The sequence below is a fragment of the Eubalaena glacialis genome, chromosome 8 (genome assembly GCF_028564815.1).
Source record: "Eubalaena glacialis isolate mEubGla1 chromosome 8, mEubGla1.1.hap2.+ XY, whole genome shotgun sequence".
Classification (NCBI taxonomy): domain Eukaryota; kingdom Metazoa; phylum Chordata; class Mammalia; order Artiodactyla; family Balaenidae; genus Eubalaena; species Eubalaena glacialis.
The window spans coordinates 59,907,136-59,927,898 of NC_083723.1; the positions used below are offsets into that span (position 1 = coordinate 59,907,136).

Sequence of the window (20,763 nt, forward strand, 5' to 3'; positions counted from 1 at the left end):
ATGACTACCCATGGGGGGTAAGGGATAGGCCATGTTAAGGAAAGGAGAGAGCTCAGGGGGCCGGTTAAGAAGCTATCACAATCCAAGTGAAAGAGAAAGAATCTGAATGAAGACACTGATATTTTTCCAAAATGACGTTTTCCCAAAGTAATCCGGTTTCTGGCCTTTTTTGTGTTCTTTCATTGCTCCTTACTACCTTTAGAATAGTTCCCAAACCTCTTTGTTTGACATTGAAATCCTTTCAAAAATTGGCTTCTTACTGGTTTCTCTAATAGGTGTGTCTGTATTCCAATAAAACTTTATTTACAAAAATAGATTGTGGGCCAATGTTTACTGCAGTCAGCTGTTTGCCTACCCCTGGTGTACTTCATGGGACTCTCCCATTCTTAGCACATAGCTTCCATTCTAAAAGTTATCTCACTAGTGTCAGAAACTGCTGAATTCACAGCCAGTATGTCAACGTTCCAGGTAAGAAGTTGGAGGAAGAGAAAAAAGATTAAAAGAGCACTTGCTAGCTCTTTCCTCAAATAGAACCTTCCTATATATCTCACCCAACATCCACTTACATCTCACTGGCCACTTCATGCAAAGAACCTGAGGAATATAGTTGTTTAGATGGATATATTTTCATTTAATAAAATTAGGGTTCTGTTACCAAGGAAGAAAGAAAGAATGGATATTGGGTGGGTTTCCAGCAGTCTCTGTCATATCTATCAGATTTTAATCACCTAGTGTCAGTTTCTTCATTTGTCAAAATGGGAGACTGTTAGCACCTCACAGAGTTGTTTGGTGAAGATTGAATGATCCAACACACGAATGCTGTTAGGAGACTGCCATGCATACTGTAAGCCCTCAGTAAAACTGACACATTGTTGGAATTAGCCTTATTTTCATCTTTTGTGTGTTTTGATCTTTGTTGTATTTCCAGTGCCTAGAATGCTTTCTAGCACATAGGAGATCAATAAACACTTTTTTTTTGAATGAATAAATGAAGCGCCATTATCATCAGTTTAGATTTTTAGATAGCAGGCAACAGAAACTGATTCTGGCCCACTTAATCCCTTATTAAAATAATGGTACTTACTTCTAGAAGTGACAAGATACCTGGAGAGTCAGGCTCAGACAGGGACAGGTATCCTATTATTGCTGTAATTGTTTAGACCAGAGCTATTTTCACACTGTGCTTGAATAACTCCACTCAACATTGAAGGCCCCATGAGATGGAGTCTAATGATCAAAATGTGACCGAATCATCTGTCTCCCTTTGGATAGGAGAGAACGGAACACCTTGTTTTATAGTCCCACCAAAATGGCATGTAACTGGAGAGAAGCAAAGAATTAGGATGAAATCCATGTGAAGGATGAAATCAGCAGGAAGAAACTGGGTGGAAAGCACAAAGAAATATCCATCACATGTTCTTATTCCTTTTAGTTTGTGTTGCTTCCACAAAGTCATGGTTGTGATGTAAGAGCATCCCCTGGGAGGAAAAAACACCTAGCAATTTGGCCTCTGTTAATGCATCAGTATCTGCATTTTTTTCCATTTTAAAAGCCAACTACCACCTTGTAAAACTGATTGCAGGAACCCTGAAGAGATGAGACCAACAAGAAGAGATTTTTTGTTTTTTTTCTTAAGGATAAGATGACAGAATATGACAGTGAGGTTGTGGGATTGATAGAGAACAGTAAATAGATGTCGAAAAAAGGTTAGGCACTAATGCCAAATACAGGTACCGTGTCTTTAGGTAATGACATCTATATACATAATCCTTCCAGTCATTTAATTTCATAAATTATCTAAGTAATTGTTTCTAAATATTTTAGTTTCTATGATGATTACAGTGCCAGTCTGCTTGGTTACTGAGCAATTGATTACTGTCTCTGATAAAAAGTTGAAACCAGATGGTTTTTCACTTTGTTTGCCTTTATAGATGTAGCAGTGAATGTAGGTCCATGACAACCTAGGGGTTTATTTTTAAGCATGATTCACAGTAGTTCCATCTACTATCATTATGAAAGTCTGTCAGACATTTGGAATTGCTTTAATTTGGTAAATTTTATTGAGATTTTTACAGATGGTAAAATTAAAATTATTTTTTTAATTGTTAGGGGAAAAAAACCCAATTTATATAACCTGCCCAAATTGATTTGCATAATTGCAAATATATGTGCTACCACTGATGACCATTCCAAACCATTGTTGGAAAGCTGGTAGACTAGCAGACTGTATATTTAGGGAACTTTAGAGCTTATTTAGCTTCATTTAATAATCTGGGTCTAAATATAACATTTGTTTAGATATTTAAAAATTGATAAGTTTAGATTGATAAAATGACACCCTTCTTTGCTCTTGGAATGTGGAGTTAAAAAACCGAACAAAATAGAAGTCTACTTGTATGAAACTAGACCTTATAAAATTTTCTTCACACTGTATTTTTAATCATATTTCTTCTATGATTTGGTGTTAGAAAATGTGTATAAAATGCCATTAGAGTGAGCAATTAAAGATTATTATGCAAAATAGAATAATTGAAATATATTATTTAGGGATTAAAAGTCTTTAACATTCTATAACTTGTCAATTCTTTTCTTTGTTTAATGATACTAATCTTTCAATCTTTCTTTTTCTTTCTGCAGTGCTTTAATACCTTATTGAAACTACAAACCCATATCCACAGTGGTCTCATGTTGACAGATTGCATATTTTGAAAGCTTGAGATATTTTATAATGAAACATGCCATGTGGAAACTTTGAAGCATAAATTCTGCCAAACATCTGAATAAAGAATTTCTCACCTGGTATGTAAGAGATCTCCTCACCACCACCATGACAAACCAGGAAAAATGGGCCCATCTCAGCCCCTCAGAATTTTCCCAGCTTCAGAAATATGCTGAATGTAAGTATTCATATTGATAATATGATTTGACTTGGTATTTGCGCTAAACAATGTTACTATTTACTTACCAAAACAGATTATAAATCCCGTTCAGCATTGGGATAAATACAGGTGTGTCTTTTGTGTTTTCAAGTAAGTGAACTTGAGACTACCAGTTTGGCATGAGAAAAAGGAAAAGGTAAACTTAAATCGAACATTAGATCTCGAAGAAAAAGAACTAGAACTTTAGATGCAAAAGTGAACTTGGAAACACTCCCGCTGTAATAGATGTGAAGCAAAGGATAAGATAGTTTGGGAGAATGGAGACTGGTGAGTCTGTAACCAAGAAGAAGGATAAGCAGAAGTAAGGGGAAAAGTGAGATTTTTTTTTTTCCTGCATAACATTTCAAAAAGATTGGGAGTAGGGAGTCATAGATACATCATGGCATTGAAATTAGAGGTTGTAAAAGAAAGAAGGTGTAGGATCTTACACCATGTTGTTTAGTGTGTGTATTGATACAAAAGATAGGCCATGGTGATTCACTTTATAGTAAGCAATTTTTAAATATAGTATGCAATTTTTAAATATTTTAAATACACTTTATAGTATGCAATTTTTAAATACACATAAACAGTAAAATTGTATTTATTTATTGTTCTTACCATGGATTTTCAAAAATACATTTGTGTCACAAATTGAGTTTCAACAATAAATATGGGTAGCAACTGTGTCAAGGTATTGAAGAGAGAAAATGAAGCAACTAATAAATAGGAGGGAGCAAAAGCCTGGGAGCACGATGAGTAGAGAAAAAATAATATGCAGGGAATGTAATAAGAATGGTGAGTGTTAGAGAATAAAATGCAAGAAGCGGAAAGCAAAAAAAGAACCAATAGCACGCAATAGTGAAAGAGGCAAAAACTGGAACAGCTGGAGATGCTTATGCAGAGAATTGGGGCATGTAGGAGAGAAGTGTCAGGAGTGAATTGAATCATATTATGAAGAGGCAGAGAAAAGGATTAAACTCAAATGGAGGATTGGAATAATAAGAAATAGATATGTGAGTGAATAATAACACTCACATTTACGGGGTACATAGTATAAGTCAGGAACATTAGTAAACAATGTATATCATCTGAAGAGGCCAATTTCATAGGTTTTCCAGACTTTTCCTAACTGGAGAGCTGAAGTGTTCTGGGTGAGGTTATCAGAGTGCTGGTGGGTATTTGTAAGGAAGATGCAAACCCATGTAACCTGTAAGTTTTCTCCATCAATAATGATAAAAATACAGCAACTATCAAATGGAGGGGAGGATCAGAAATTGTTGACATCAAAATGTGGTCCTTATACTGAAAAACTGTTTTGAGCCACTGAAAGCACAATTCATTTACTTATCACATGAAGGCAATTTATCCCAGAATGGCTGAATTCTTGTCTGCATGTTTATACTCAGTGATTTCTAAACTGGCTAAAAAATGATTTACCTATGTTTTGTAATTTCTGTATGCTCTTTACTGTTGTGATATATCCAATAATTAAGTAAATATTTCTGAACATCTTCTTTAGGAAGAGTATTCTGCTTGGCACTGTAGGAGATGCAAATATGAACAGATATGGACCCTCCCTTTTTGGAATTTACAGTTTAATGAAGGCTAGAAACTAATGGATAAACAACTCTAGGATAAACGATACCTAGGTGAAATATCTAAGTGCTACAAGCAAAGTTTAGGGATCTGTAGGGCAATAGTATGCAGCTAGAGATGGAAAAAGGGAAGGCTTCATGGAAGAAGTAGAATTTGAAATGAATCTTAAAAAATGGATTCATGGTAAATGCAGAAAAAATGATATAAATTAAAAGAAAAATATAGCATATATTTGAGGAAGTGAGATGAGCTACATTTAGCCACACTACAAATTAAGGGAGTAAGTGGAGGTAAGGCTATAAAAATGAGGTGGAATTTAAATATACAATGCTCAACTTGAGTTAGGCAGTGAAGAGTAATTGTAGAATGTTAAGCGTAGGGCGTCATGAACAATGCTATGCTCCAAGAAGCTTAATTTACAAATACGAAAATAGTATATGTGACAAAGAGATTGAAATTAGGCCAGTGGGCTACTGGAATAGACTAAAACACGTGGATGGAGGAAGATGACCAGAAAAGCATAGATTCAAATATTACATCATTAAAACTAGTGGAAGAGAACTTGGGCAATAATAAAATACAAGAATTGAGAGAGAGAGAGAGAGAGAGAGAGAGGCAGAAAGAGACAGAGTTCTAAAATTTAGCTCTAAAAATTTGACTTGGAGGACAGGGGAATTTGGTAACATAATCTCCCAAGTAAAAGAAACATAATGGTTTGGTTTAGCTGGATTATTAAAATATATTTTCCAGTGTTCAGGTACTTACAGGAAACATGCCTGTGGAGGCACTAGTATAAAATAGATAAATTATTGCCATGATAGCTAAATTATTATTTGCAATAACTTTTGCTCAGATATTCAAATTGCATTTGAACTGATAAACAGAATTTAGTACTAAAGTAATAAATATATTACAGGCTGCTACTTTTATTTTATTGGCTAAGGAATATGGAGGTACATTTAATTATATCATTAAAATGCTTGATTTAGTAATAGATTTGCAGAAATACCTAAGACAAGTGGTAATAAAAATTGTCATAAATGTAAAAGTTCTAACCTCTTGAGACAAAGATTAATGGGCATTCAATAAATTGGTAGTGAGTAGTGACACAGTGAGTATAAGAACATTATTAAAATGGATCTTATGAGAAGACATATTAACTGTGAAGGAAATAAATAGAGCTGATTCCATGATCATTAGACTTGCTACTCTTTTTTAAATAACCAGGACAACAATGAAGAGTGTTAGACCGAATCCTCTAAGAAGTTTCCTGTGTAATTAAATAGCAAAGAATATTATGGTTAGGATGGATCTTTGTGTAATAAATTGCCATTGTCAAAACATAACAGGAAACAAACTTATTATCCTGAAGATTATAAAAGTGGTATATTTTCCATGCTATTCAGTACATGTGATCAGTTTATCAGCAGCGTTTAAGGATCAGATTTTTCATGTTGCAATGCCGTGTTGGCAAAGTGACATCCCTCTGTAGTCTATTAGAAAAGTGATATATTAGATTTTAATTGTTTTGTAACTTTCAATAAGAAATTGTTTATATGTATTAAATGACTAAATTTTTAAAAAGTTATTAATTTAAGTTGAAATTTGCAGCATGCTAAGATTATATGTGATATATTTCAAATTAGTGTTCTATACGCTTTTGGGGAATGGGGTGAGGTCGTCGAATTCTTGGTTGAGATGAATGAGTTCATGAAACCCCTACCCCACAAAACCAAATCATTCAATGTTGGACTTCGATAATACCATAAAGATCTTTTTCTCAAGTTATCTGATCTTGAGTTCTCTCCACGATAGCCACGATATATCGTGTCGTATTCTGTTTAGGCTGCTATAACGAAGTACCATAGACTGGGTGACTTATAAACAGCAGAAAATTATTTCTCATAGTTCTGGAGGCTGGAAGTTTGAGATTAGGGTGTGAGCATGGATTCTGGTAAAGGTCCTCTTCTGGGCTGCAAACTGCCAACTTCTTGTATTCTCACATGGTGGAAGGAGCAAGAGAAGAGCAGCAAGCTCTCCTGGGATTCTTATAAGGGCACTAATTCAGTTCATCAGGGTTCTACCCTAAGAACCTCATCTAATTCTATTTACCTCTCAAAGATCCCTCATATTGTGAGGTAAGGTTTCAACATATGCATTAGGGGAGACACAAATTTTAGCCCATTACACCCTGTAACTATACATGTTGTTTCAGTTTCTAGGCTTTCCTTATAATTAATTGGGGGAAAAAATAGAGTGACATTGGCACAGCATTCCTGGCTAGGCAGCTAGCACATCAAACAGCTGTGTTCAAATCCTGGTCCTACCATATTTTAGATGTCTGACTTTCAAAAGTTATATAACCTCTCTGTGTCCCAATTTTCATACTTGTAAAATGGGAAAAATAATAAATATGTCGAATGTTGTAAGGATTAAATTGAATGAGTTAATATATGTCAAGTAATGAGAACAGTGCCTGGTGAGTTGCAAGTTATATAACTGTTTACGATTATTATTTTAATAGAGAGGGAGTGAGTGTGTTATGTTGGCTGTTTGAATATATTGTTGATGATCAAGTTAAAAAGTGCTGCATTTTAGAGCATTAAGAGCCAATGTCTTTTTTTCTGCTGTAAGACCACATTCTTCCCACAAGGTAGAAGCTTCTGGTGCTGTTGGCAGCCTCGGATCTGTGTTGTCCACACAAATGCTGAAGGCAGCTAATGTGAAGCCTGCTGTGGCTGCCTACAGCATGCTGAACCCATGCTCCTGTTTAGGGTTTCAGGCTGAGTCACTCCGTGGGGAGCATTTCCACTGATATGTGGGAGAGGGGTATACTTTTCTTTTCTACTCTTCATAAAAAGTCATCCAAACTGTTGTGATAAGGTGGACAGCTCTCACTCCTGCCGTGTGGAGAATTGAGCTTATCACATTATTAGTTTGTCGTTGCTTCCTGGAATTTTTTCATGGATAACGATATTTTCTATGTAAAATCTACACAGTATTTCCAAGTGATTCATTATCTGCCCATGTATTGTCACTTAGGATTAGCTTTTTATTTGCTATATACAAAGCGTTATATAGCGTGTACATTATTTTTGAAAAATACTGTGTTATTACAGTGGGAACACTTCCAAACTCTCATAAATTTCATACTGTTTATAGCAGCTGGCATTGTAGAGAGTTGCAGAATTATTTGATGACTTGTTCTTTTCAGTAAGGACCAGCACGCCTAATATTTGGACCTAGTGTACAGTTTCTTCCATTGAAGCGAGGCGTGTGGTGTGGCTTAGTGGAAAGAGCACAGGCTTTGTAGGCAAACTAATATTCGACAGTGTTGAACCGCAGCCCCAACTTCAACTTACTAGCCTTTGGACCTTGGGAAGGTTACATGTACTACCTGTGCCTCAGCTTCCTCACCTGGTAAAGTAGAATTCCACCTCACAGTGTTGTAGGATTTAATGAGACAGTAATCATCATTATCATAAATAATCGATTTTTAGTACCCTATTCTAAATAATATACAAATATTAATTCATTGAATACTCACAATAAACCTTAGAGGTGGCAGATGATCTCCGTCGGGCGGATTGCCTGGCCTATTGCTATGGCACAATAAGCAATAACAAAGATCAAAACAGTAGTAATTCATTTATATTTCTTACAGAGATCACTTTGTTAATAAACAGATTGTTAATCATGTTTCTAAAATAGGGGAATCTGGAACCCAGGATTCAGGTCCTCTTATCTCCATCAGCCACAGCCATCTCTCAAGGGGCTTTTGTACACAGGACAAAGCAAAGAAGCAAAGCTTCTAACTATGGCTTTGGCCCCAGAACACCTTTCTGCTCCCTTATCCTGCTACATGGCGGGGATCCTGTGTCAACCTCCGTGAGCAGTTTTCATCATTCTACCCACGCTGCTTTTCTCCCATCTCTGGACCCTCCTTCACTCTTCCTTATGAAAAACATAGGAGGGAAAAGAGAGGAGAATAAACTCAGGAAGCAATTATAATAAAAATTTGGTAAAGTGCTTGGCCATTTTAAGTAGCTTTCCTCTCCCAAGAAACCCCACCCTCTAGCATGATGATCTGTGTCTTTGAGATGTGTTTTGTGCTTGATCCATACATGATGGGTTAAGGAGACTGGAGGGAGGGACTAGACCTCCTCCCCTGTGCATATTCCATTTATCGTTAAGCAAATTTAGATCACAAATTAGCCCTCTTTCTAATTTGTCCCACTGGGATTAGCTCTTACGTTTGTCCTAGGCCCTTTGTTATTCTACATTGACTCTATTTTGGAAGGCCAAGACAGTTAATTACTCTCTTTGTACAAGACAGAAGAATAAATGGCACAGAGTCAATTAACCTAGCGGCTGAGAACACATAATTTGGTGTTAGATTAGACTGGGTTTGAGTTCCAGTGCTGTGATGTGCACCTCGTTTTCTTCACCGTTGTCCTAGGATTGCAATGACGATTAAGTGTGAAGAGGCCTGTAGAGTGCTCAGGACTCAATCAATTATTGTTTTGATGAGGCTCATGATGGTGGTGACTGTGGTGGTTTAATATCAAATGAGGACTTTCTGTTCTTTGATTTATGACTACTCAGTTATACTACTTACGTGGAATGTCTTGACTTTGCCCTGACACTTGACTGAAATCAGGATCTGTGACTCTATTTTAGATAATACATGTCTGTCATTTCCGACCCTGTTGCTTCTGATTTCGCATTGATGAGCTCAGCAGTTCCTGGCTGTGACCCAGATTTTATTTCTGGAATGTATGTTGGCTGCATAATCTCTTTCGCCTCATCTCTGGCTCCAGTTCCTATTTGTTGTACTGCTTCAGACTGAATTTCCTGTTGGTGGCTTCTCCGGGTCCATATACCTTAAGTTTTTCAATACCTAAATCTGCAGTAGTAAAAGAAAGTAGTAACTATGAATGTCTAAGTTTCCATTATTTTAGTATCCTAAAAATATATCATTTTCAATGATTTTTAAACATCTTTTTCAACGTTTCAAACTTGCCCCAAAACCTTCAATTAAGATTTATGGTCAAACAAACTTTAATAGTGAAGTTAGGACTTCTGTGAAGTATTTTGGTCAAAGTGGACCAAATTAGACTGTGATTGAAACACAAAATCTCAGTGGCTTAACAAAACAGAAGTTTATTTCTTGCTCCTATTACATTTCCAAATCTGAATCAGCAAATGGTTTAATTTCACATTATCCTTGATCAAGTCCCAGTCGGATGGAGCAGTCATCAACTTTAAAATTGGCAGATGCTGTGACAGAGAGAAATAGACTTTGTACATTGGGTGCTAGCTCTTAAGGCTTCTCCCTGATAACGTTTTGCTTACGTTTCTTTGGCCAAAGCAATCCACACGACCACATCTAACTTCAAGGGAGTAGAGAAATGCATTCCTTCTGTCTGTCCAGCATCGGGGGAGACTGAACTATTTGGTGAAAACTGCTAATGTGGACAGTATCACACAAATAAAATATAACCTACTATTTACCTTGGAACATTAAGCAAGTCGTCACAATCCCTTTCAGCTTGTTTCTTCATCTTACAAAATGAGGATAGTGCTCCCCACCTATAAATAATTACTCTTGTTTTTATTACTAATATTAGTATGACAAGTTGTAACAAACGTTATCACAAAGATTCATACAGATTAAATTATGTACTTCATCCTTAATTCAGCTGTAGATTAAAGGTTATTTGCTAGAAGTTTCCTTAGATGCCACCACCCACATTATAGCAGGAGGTGCCGCACACACACATATCCACACACACACATATCCACACACACACACACACACAAATATGAGTATGCAGACTTAGACGGACTTAATTTTACTCGCTGGTCATTATTCACCCAACAGTATTGAGTACCTTTCACTCTTAGGCATTATGCTTGGTTCTAGATAATACAGAAATGAATATCATAGTTCTTTCAATCAAAGAGCTTAGTCTATTCAGGGAGACAAATATCATGGCAAACAATGAGAAAGCAGTGAAATACTTACTCCGGATATTATATATGCAAGATTCTTTTTAACTGAGGTACAATTGACATAAAACGTTGTTTTAGGTGTACAACATAATGATTTGATATGTATTGCAAATGATTACCACAATAAATTTAATTAACATCCATCACCACACAGGTAAAATTTTTTTTCTTGAGATGAGAACTTTTAAGATACACTCTCTTAGCAACTTTCAAATATACAATACAGCGTTGTTAACTATAGTCACTGTGTTCTGCTATACTTATAACTGGAAATTTGTACCTTTTGAACACCTTTACCCATTTCACCCCCTGCCCCTTGCCTTGGGAAACCACCATTTTGTTCGTTGTAAGTTAAATTTTGTAAGATTCCACATGTAAGTGAGATTTTACAGTATTTGTCTTTCTCTTTTCTGACTTATTTCACTTAACATAATGCCCTCAAGGTCTACCCATGTTGTTGTCACAAATGGCAGGATGTCCTTCTTTCTAATGGGTAGATTATATATGTATACAAATAAGTGGTAAAGAAAATTATATATAAAATATGTAAATTATATACCATTTATATACCATTTATCTGTCTTTACCATTATCTTTACCATTTATTTGTCTACGGACACTTAGGTTGTTTCCATGTCTTGGCTACTGCAAATAATGCCGCAATGAAAATGAAGGTGCAGATATCTCTTCAGGATATTGATTTTATTTCTTTCAGGTATATACCCAGAAGTGGAATTGCTGGAAAATATGGTAGTTCTATTTTTAAATTTTGGAAAACCCTCCATACTGTTTTCCATAGTGGCTGCACCAATTTACATTTCCATCGGCAGTGTACAAGGTTCTTGTGCATATCCTTGCCAATACTTGTTATCTCTTATCTTTTTGAGGATAGCCATTCTGACAGGTGTGAAGTGTTATCGTGATTTAAAAAATTATTTATTTATTTATTTATTTATTTCATTTTATTTTTGGCTGCAGTGGATCTTTGTTGCTGCGCACGGGCTTTCTCTAGTTGCAGCGAGCGGGGGCTACTCTTTGTTGCGGTGTGTGGCATCTCATTGCAGAGGCTTCTCTTGTTGCGGAGCGCGGGCTCTAGGCTCGTGGGCTTCATTCAGTAGCTGTGGCTCGCGGGCTCTAGAGTGCAGACTCAGCAGTTATGGCACACGGGCTTAGTTGCTCGGCGGCATGTGGGATCTTTCTGGACCAGGGCTCGAACCCGTGTCCCCTGCATTGGCAGGCGGATTCTTAACCATTGCGCCACCAGGGAAGTCCCCTCATTGTGATTTTGACTGGCATTTTCTTGATGATGAGTGATGTAGAGCACCCTTTCAGGTACCTGTTGGTATATGATGGGCAAATAGGCATCTTTCTTTGAGGCACTGGGTGTTTCAGTCTGTAACCTCTATGCTATGCCCTGGGGATCAGACAGTTAAGAACGCATTCTCTGTTACAGGCTTGTGGGACCCCAGAACATAAACCCCACTGGCCACCAGAGCCAATTAATCAAAGGATGCATCCCCTGGGCCCAGCTGCAAAAGCTGGGGCACCAGACCTCTGTGCAAGCTCCTTTCTGGTATATTAAGCAACCTGGAGTGAGGCAGGGAGAGAGAGAGCAAAGGTGGTGCCTGCCTCTGGAGAGTATTGCAGTCAGCCCCTAGATGTGTATTAAATTAGATACTTGCTCCTCAGGCCACAGCTTTTAAGATAAGCAAATAGTCCTTTTTAATGGAAAGACTGGACATCCTTCCTACACAAAATGTTGCATACTTTCTCCTGGAAGAAACCATTCTACTCATTTAAAATTCTGTATCACTCCATGATCTCCTCCCTGTGGTATTGATCACATTAATGTATACCTGTATCTATATCTCTCTATCTATGTACAGACATCTGATAAGCAATACATAATATATTCTCATTTTGAAATTTGAGCATTACAGATTTTAACCTGCTTCCTCTGCACTGGACCTGGGGGCTTAGCCACAGGGAGTCCGCCTGAGCCTGTGAAGAACAGTTTCTCAGTTCCCTATAGCCTTGTGGGTCTCTTAGACACAAACCCCACTGGCTTTCAAAGCTAGATGTTTTGGGGGCCCATCTCTCAGGTGGAAGTATTCAAAGTTGGGGCACCATATGTGGGGTTCAAACCCCTGGCTCCTCAGGGAGAAGCTGGGAGTTGTGAGTTCCCTTCTGGTTGTGTGTCACCACAGTAGGGGTGGGGTTCATGGCAAGCTTGTGCCTCAGCCTCTCCTACCTATTTTGATGTGGGTTTTTTCTTGTTTGCCCTATGCGTAGGGGTCGTTCACTTTCACCTAGTTTACGGAGTTCTTTCAGAGCGAATTATTCCATATGTAGCTGTAGATTTGGTGTGTCCACGGGAGGAGGTGAGTTCAGGAGCCTCCTATGTCACTATCTTGAACCAAAATCTATGCAAGACTCTCCGAGAGCTTTTAACTCTTCTTCATGTGCATAGGTATTGAAAGGGGAGTGGAAATGTAATTTTAATTGAAAGTATTGAATGGGGTTTAAAAAAGCAGAGAAACTCCAATTAGATAGCAGAGCATGTGCTGAGGCATGAAAGAAAGTGACACATTAGGGAAGAATTGGAAGTATGTGTTGGTGTATGTACGTATTTGTGTCTGAGCATGTATGTGTGCACATGGACATGTGTATAAACACTGAGGGCAAGATTGAAGAATTCAGCAACAGTCATAAAATATGGATCTGTGAATGGCATTAGTAAAACATTGTCTATCGACATACAGTCATTAGGAGAAAGTAAAGATATTAACTGAGTGGAAAGGAAGAGAGGCAGAGAGAATACATAAGCTACTCATTATAGAATCTTGGCCGTGAAAAAAAAAAAAAAAGAGGAAGGATCACATCTAAAGTTAATAGAATAAAAAGAAGGATTTTGTTCTTTCACATAGGAGAAAAAGACAAAGGGAAAAACTTGGTGCTGAAAGATTCTGAGCTTATGGCCAAATCTAGATTTTTGTTTTGGTTTTATTCAGTTTTCTTAAGTACTTCTCTACTGTTTATTTACTTAATGTATTAGGTTTGGCCGCTAGCAAGTTACATAACCTTTCTAAAGTTTAATTTTTTCTACTGTGTAATTAAGAAAATAATAAAACCTACTCACAAGAATGTTGTAAGACTCAAAATAATATGTGTGGAAATGCTTTGTAAAATGCAGACTACTATATGTAAGTTAACTATTGCTTTCATTGTTATCATCATTAGAATGTTCTGAGTTATCTTTCTACTATTTCTTTTCTTTTTCTGTAGTTCAGTATCTCTGCTTCTCCCAAATACACATTTCTAATTTTATTATTTATTGAATTTTACGGTTTGCTTCTATGAGATTATGTAAGAAATACATTCCTACTTCTTGTGGCCCAGTTTTCCAGTTTCTTTTCAAATCCTGCAGCCTCTTTCAGAGCCTTGCCTAGGCATCTTCAGGTGGAAGGATTATTTTCTCATACCCAAAAATATATTTTATAAGGAAGAACATTGCCAAGACTGTAGCAGTCTGAGATCTTACCCTACTTACAGTGTAAGAAGTTAGCTTGCTGAGGCGTCATGATGCTGGAAGAAGATGCAAGACTCCTGGGGCAGAGAAAGAGGACTTTGTTTATCATGTCACAGAAAATATCATGTACCTCATGCTTTTATTGGCTCCCTACTTCAGTTTTCACAGGGAAAGATGAAAAGGGCCAGGTAAGCTTTGCACAAGCAGCGGGTTGAGTCACAGGAGAACTCCAAGTTTAGGGAACCTGAATGTTTTTTAATAGACAGTAAACAAACCTTCCTTTTGCTCAAGAGAGGGTCACAATCAGTGTCTCTCAAGGTTTTTCACTCCAAAAACATCCTTGAAATGACAGTTTGGAGAAAAAAAAGTAGTCTGTGCCCCTGCTTGTAAAACCTGCAGAAACATGAAAGAAACATTGAGAATTGTCTCCCAAAGAATATAAGCTTATTATAATAGTCTTTACCACCATAATCAGTAGCCCAGAAGTTGATGAAAACACATATTTTCCCACCAGGTTGCCTTTCATTCCGTATAAAGGCAGCCTCAGATTTGTGCCCAGAAGTCTCCTCATCTTGGTCTCTGATCCCTCTTTTCTCCCTGTGCCCTACCAGTGGGTTTTCAGATCCATCCTATTTGTGCCCTACTTTTCAAGCTAGGAGACTCACCTACTTTTCTATATTCATCCAGGGAGGATGAAGGGGAATCCATTTACTTACAGGTATTTTAGAGTCTACTGTGAAAAATAGGCTTAATTCTTAAATTTTATTTTAAAAAGTTAGTTTCTTAAAACACATTTACACACACACACACACACCTTTTTCTTAAAAGTAGCAATCACCATTAATTTATTTTTCAGTGCTTTATATTATAGAATGAACACAGAAAGGAAGGATCTGGGAGAAAGGGACAAATAGCTCCACTCCAGGCAAAGTCTCCCCTTTTGCTGAATGCTTTGAGAACTCCTTGCAACTGAATGAACGTTGAGGGTCCTGCTCCATGTCATAAGTGCCTTTGGAGCAGAATGTGTTACTGTTTGAGCTTCTACAGCTGCCAAATGATAAATGACTTCTAGACCTTTTTAAGGCTTAGTTTCTTGCTAGATTAGGATAATCCACTGTCCCTTGAAACCTGCCCCCAAACTGAATACAGTGGGAAATCAAAACTCTCAAATGAAAAAAAAAAAAAATCAGGAAAAGAGTAAAATGCTGGTAGCCACAGCTTTGACTTGGACAGGAGAGTCCTCCAGATGTTTACACAATTCTGCCAAATCTTTCTCGTTTATAGTTTCCCTATGGATATCAGAGATTAGTAGTGGTATTTTTTTTTTAATTTTTATTTATTTATTTACTTATTTATCTATGGCTGCATTGGGTCTTCGTTTCTGCGCGAGGGCTTTCTCTATTTGCGGCAAGCGGGGGCCTTCTCTAGTTGCGCCAAGCGGGGGCCACTCCTCATCGCGGTGCGCGGGCCCCTCACTATCGCGGCCTCTCTTGTTGTGGAGCACAGGCTCCAGACACGCAGGCTCAGTAATTGTGGCTCACGGGCCCAGTTGCTCCGCAGCATGTGGGATCTTCCCAGACCAGGGCTTGAACCCGTGTCCCCTGCACTGTCAGGCAGACTCTCAACCACTGCGCCACCAGGGAAGCCCAGTAGTGGTATTTTTAAAATTTTGCCAAATGAAAGTCTTTCTCTAGAGATTTACTCATAAAAGCTCTGCTTTAGTTAGAAGATATTCAAGGAGGTAGCCTGTAAAGAAAGGAATCCCAAAGAAAGCATAGAACAAAGGATATATTCTGATTATTGGTGGGATATGATTTGATGTGATTACTGAAATACCCTGTTACCAATATCAAATTAACTGGTTGTGACGGGAAAAAATACTGCATACATTTTTTTTAACTTTTGAGCCTGAATTATTTTAAATAAACCTTTCTGGGAGGGCACATTTTCCCTTCCACTCCCCTCGTATTCACTTCACGGGTGGCAGAATTTAAAAAAAATTAAACGTCTTAAACATTTTGGGCTCTTTGGGGTCAGAAAACTTGTACTCTAATGATCTCCAGTCTCTTTTCTCTTCTTGGGTGTCAAAGACATCAGGTGTTGCTCTCAGCGTCTCTGGGAAGTATTTCTGAAGCAGCAGTGACTGCTTCCATAGGTCATTTATGAGGCACTATTATATGGTACAGCTCCATTTAATGATAATTTCTGCCATTTCCAAAGTTGCTTTCTGGTGAAGGGAACCTTTCAGAATTCTTCCTTCTTATTCCACTATTGGCTGCCATCACCATTATATTGAGTTTTCTGCTAATTTTCCTTGTATTACCTTATCTCCCAGTCTGCTCTAAAAAGCATAGAGTTGAGAAGTAAAAAACAGTACCATTAACTTAAGAGTTCCTTAATGTAATCCCTCAAAGAATCCATCTTGGAGAAACAGACATTCGTAAATTGATCACTGATAAAATTCCGTGTGTCCTGAAATTGTATGTTGCTTCAGTGTTTCTGAGTCCAAATTCCACATTAAATGAAAGAACTCTTTCTCCTACTTTGTAATTTCCCTTTCATGTACTCTTTCAGTTCCTTGGGTATCTGAAAACTTTCAGTATCAAAAAAAGTTTGTACTTTGTGTTTGGCTCCTTTTCACTGCAGTCTATAGGCTGAAATATTTGGAACTGCTCTCATGATATTTTTGACCTCTAACTGACCATACAAGTTGGCACAAAGGTATGTAAGGAGAGCATGAGAAGATGCCAGTCAGTCTCTCCTGTAAGAGGTAAAGAATAGGGCAATACCTAAAAGAAGTTGGAATTGACCTTAGTTAGCAACATTAGTCTGCTTAACAGGTGCTGGGTCCACGTGCACCATTTTTCTGACCCCTTCTTTATCCTCTGGCAGCAACAGGGGCTTCTCAGTGCAGTCAGCCCAGGTGCACAGAACCTTGTACATTTAGACCACTGAGAGTTATGTCCATAGTCTTTCTAGGGAAATGTGGACAGTAATGCCCAGAGATGAACTAAATAATAATAGTCCCCTGAGACTCTGTCCAGAATTCTTCCTCTGTTAGTGCAGACACCTTGGGCTCTTTACACTTTTCTCAGGGTCTTGCAAGTCAGGGGCACCAATAGGACTCTATTACAGGAAGCCCAGTCAGATCCAATAGGATGGCATTTTGTCCAGCTCTAGGAAAGCATCCGTTCGAAACATAATTTACCAGCCTGTGCTCTGCATTCCTCCCGATTGCACTGGTAGCAGTAGGTGTGGTGTCCTTTTGAAGTGGATCCCATAGCTTGCCCATGGTGTCACCTCTACTCATGAGGTGAGGTTTGGAAGTTCTCATTTCAGCCACCTAACGTGTCCACTAACATCTCAGCTCTCAATTAGCCATATCTTATGGGTTGATATATGATGCCTCCTCCTTCAACTATTTCTGTTTTCTTCCTGGTTCTCCATAACCTCTGACTTTTCTTGATCCCCTTGAATTAATAAAAACCGCAGAGATATCCAGACATCTTGGAGAGATTGATCGCTGGCAGAGCTTAGCTCTGGGCCATGTGATTGCTCCTACCAGGTCTTGTTTGAGTCTTAACTGGCTTTCTTTTCCTAAACCGTCCTTTCTAGCATATTTTGTAAAAACTTTCTAGTGTATCACAGAATTGCGTATATTTTATCTTCTCTTGCCCAGGTGATTAAGAACTTAGCATATGTATCTCAACATTTCCTAATTTAATGAAAATTTGCTTTCTAAACTACTGATAGAGCTCAATATACAGAGATGCTGCCACTTTCTCAAGATTTCTCCAGATTCTCCTCCATATATACATATCCATACACACACACACACATATCCTCCACATAGCTTGCTCCTAACTTTGGAGTGGAAACAGCATTTTCAAAGCCTATGTTTCTTCTTCAGGTTCACTGCAGAGTCCAAGATGTCTCCATGTTGTCAGTACTTTTCTCTTAAAATGCTCTATGTCTCTCTACTGTCAGTTTAAATGCCACAGTGGAAGCTTCTGAAACTTTCTATAGGATGCTTGATGTAGGTGTAGCCGTTCTACGGTTAAAAATCCTGGGCAATGCCTTCTCCAACTGTACCCATGCTATTACTCCATACAATGTTTAAAGGGTGTTCGGGAACAGTCCATGTTTCACAAAGAATGTAATACCACTAGTATCTGATCAAAAATATACCTAGAGTACAAAGAAGGAGACAAAACATTTATTCATCTATTCTGCCCTTTCTTCTCCTGTTTTGCTTCCTCATTTTGTAGCCCTTTGTAGTGTCTTGGCTCCATCCTGCCTTAGTTCCACAGGATCAAAGCTGGCAAGACCATTATTTTGGTGTCCTATGTAGTCACCATCAGATATTATTCATGGCTTCAACCCATGAGGACAAAAGATAGCTCATTGCAGACCTTGGGTCTATTTTAGAGTATTCAGAATGGTGCACTTTTAAAGCAAGCCAAATGTTTGCATGCTGACATTTATTATTACTCAGAACGTATCTTGGATGGCAAATATAATATACTATCTAATACTTATAAAGAGATTATCATGAGTTCATTTTGGTCACATTTTTCTAAGTACCTATGCTTTAACATATTTAATCCCCACGGCAGCTCTGTGAGGCCAGCAATTATTATGATTATCTCCATTTTACAGATGAGGAAATTGAAGCTCTGAGAAATTAAATAACTTGCCTAAGGTCATAGAGGTATTAAATTATAGAGCCATGGCTCAAATCAAGTGGACTATGTCTTGGATCCATGCATTTAATCACTCTGCTGTACTGATTCTTTATATGTTATCCTTTGGGTGATCATTAGTTTAAAAACAAAGTGTAAACAAACAAAATTGCTCTCCAACAGGAATGAGAATAGGAAGGGGAAAAATGAATAAAGGGACTAGGAAGTTCAAATTATTTATAAAGGATGCACATGTTTGCTATGGCTAAGAAGACAAAATATAAAGTCGCTATTTCTTGGAGGCTGCTGGGCTGAGAAATGGATCATTTTCCAAGTGTTTTCAGTACACCTTTTAAGGCAGCCTTGAGATAGTTCCGATGGGCAGGGAGTTGGAGTCACTTTGAAAGCAGTAAGAGACTCATGAAAAAATCAGAGATTGTGGGCAGAAGCTTCGATGGAGAAGGTACGTTTCTCCTTGGCAGAATCCATCTGTAGGCTTTAGTAGGGAGAAACATGAAGAGGTCCGCCAAAGTTGTTTGAGTATGCATTTAAAGGCTTGGCTCCTTTTTATTGCAACTTTAACACTACAGCTCTGTGCAAGCCCCTGAGCAGGGTAGGCAAAATCAAATAGGCTGCCTCAGGCAACGGTAGTAACAAGAAATGTTGAAGGTATAATCCAGTAAGTGGGCAAAGGGAAGTTTGCAATTGGAGAGTTAATGCAATTGACAAAAGTGAAATGATTTAGTCAGGAAGCCCAGGATAGCTCTGTATTTGTGTTCCTTCAGTCCTCCACCTCACAGTCTAGCTTTTGTTGCTGTAATGTAGTGGTAAGAATTCAGTTATGTTTTTGTTTTCAAAAGGTAGGAATTCGATTTTACTTTTGTTTCGAATAGAGCGTTAATTTTAAGGAAAGAAGAAATTGCCTGGCTCATTTGTTTAACTTGTGAACCTTTGAAAAAGTATTTTTGGAGGGCGGGGGCAGTGCCTTATTAGGCGGCAGCCAGTGAACAGCCTAGTATATCTGAAACACCATCCTGCTCTAGAGAGGAGCTCTTCAGTTCAAGCCTGTTGGGTGCCATGTATTTCCCACCACCCAGGGACACATGAAGAACAACAGCTGAATGACTGTTCTGTAGTATCTCTGCTCACCTGTACATAGTTTTCTTAGTTTGTCTCCAATTTATACGTCCATCAAACAAGCTGTTTCTCTTGGGACTGATCCGTATGGAACAGGTCATTTATCATGAGAATTGAAAAGTCTAAAATTATGATTTTTATAATCAATAAAAATAGAGTCCTAAGTGATATTGTATATAAGTTTAATGTGATCTTAAATGACAAAGACTAAATCAATTTAGTAATTTAAAAAATAGTAGGTGTAAATAAACTTAATATGTCTTCTAATCTCTGATGTAACTTGCCTTGGTAATTACACATCAAACCATATATACAAATTTCTCCAAGTCTAGGCTAATGAAGAAACTTTTGAGGATCTTAATAATTTTTTTAGCTATATAATGTAATGTCTGAATTCTGATCAGTAATGAAGATATTTTGCTGCTAATTTTCTTCTCCAAAATAACTAAATTTGATCCATCTCTCACCCTCCCTTTTTCTCAGTCTGTAGTCCCTCTTCATTCTATTTCATTCCTATTTTCTTCCCTCGATCACTATTTTTCTTTATCATAATCCTGAGAGAGAAAATTAGTATCCTAGAGAAAAATTAGTATCTTAATTGGCAAAACCAAAATTATTATATTCTCAGACATGGAATCTTACTTCATTTATCACTTGCTGTTTATTTAGGGAGAAAAAAAATGAGGAGAAAAAGATTATGCAACTAAAAGAAAAGTCAGTGTGGTTACAGGTTATGCTAATATCGACTGGGGAGTAAGAGCAATTAAAGGAATTAAAATTTATTTTTAAAGGCCATATATATTCTTCGCAGGTAATCTGCAAAATATGGAGAAACAGGGAAAATTTTAATACCTTTAGTTTCACTTCCTTCTTGATTGTTAAT

At 37.7% G+C, this 20,763-nt stretch overlaps 1 protein-coding gene across 2 annotated transcripts in view; it reads left to right on the forward strand.

Moving 5' to 3' along the window:
* Positions 1 to 2,826: 2,826 nt before the first annotated feature.
* Positions 2,827 to 20,763, forward strand: part of DGKB (diacylglycerol kinase beta) — a 645,545-nt gene continuing 627,608 nt past the window's right edge. For both annotated transcript variants that reach the window (XM_061197732.1, XM_061197733.1), the window contains exon 1: positions 2,827 to 2,897. In XM_061197732.1, the coding sequence (XP_061053715.1) occupies positions 2,828 to 2,897 (70 nt within the window). In that variant the 5' untranslated portion in view covers position 2,827. The remainder of the gene's footprint in view (positions 2,898 to 20,763) is intronic.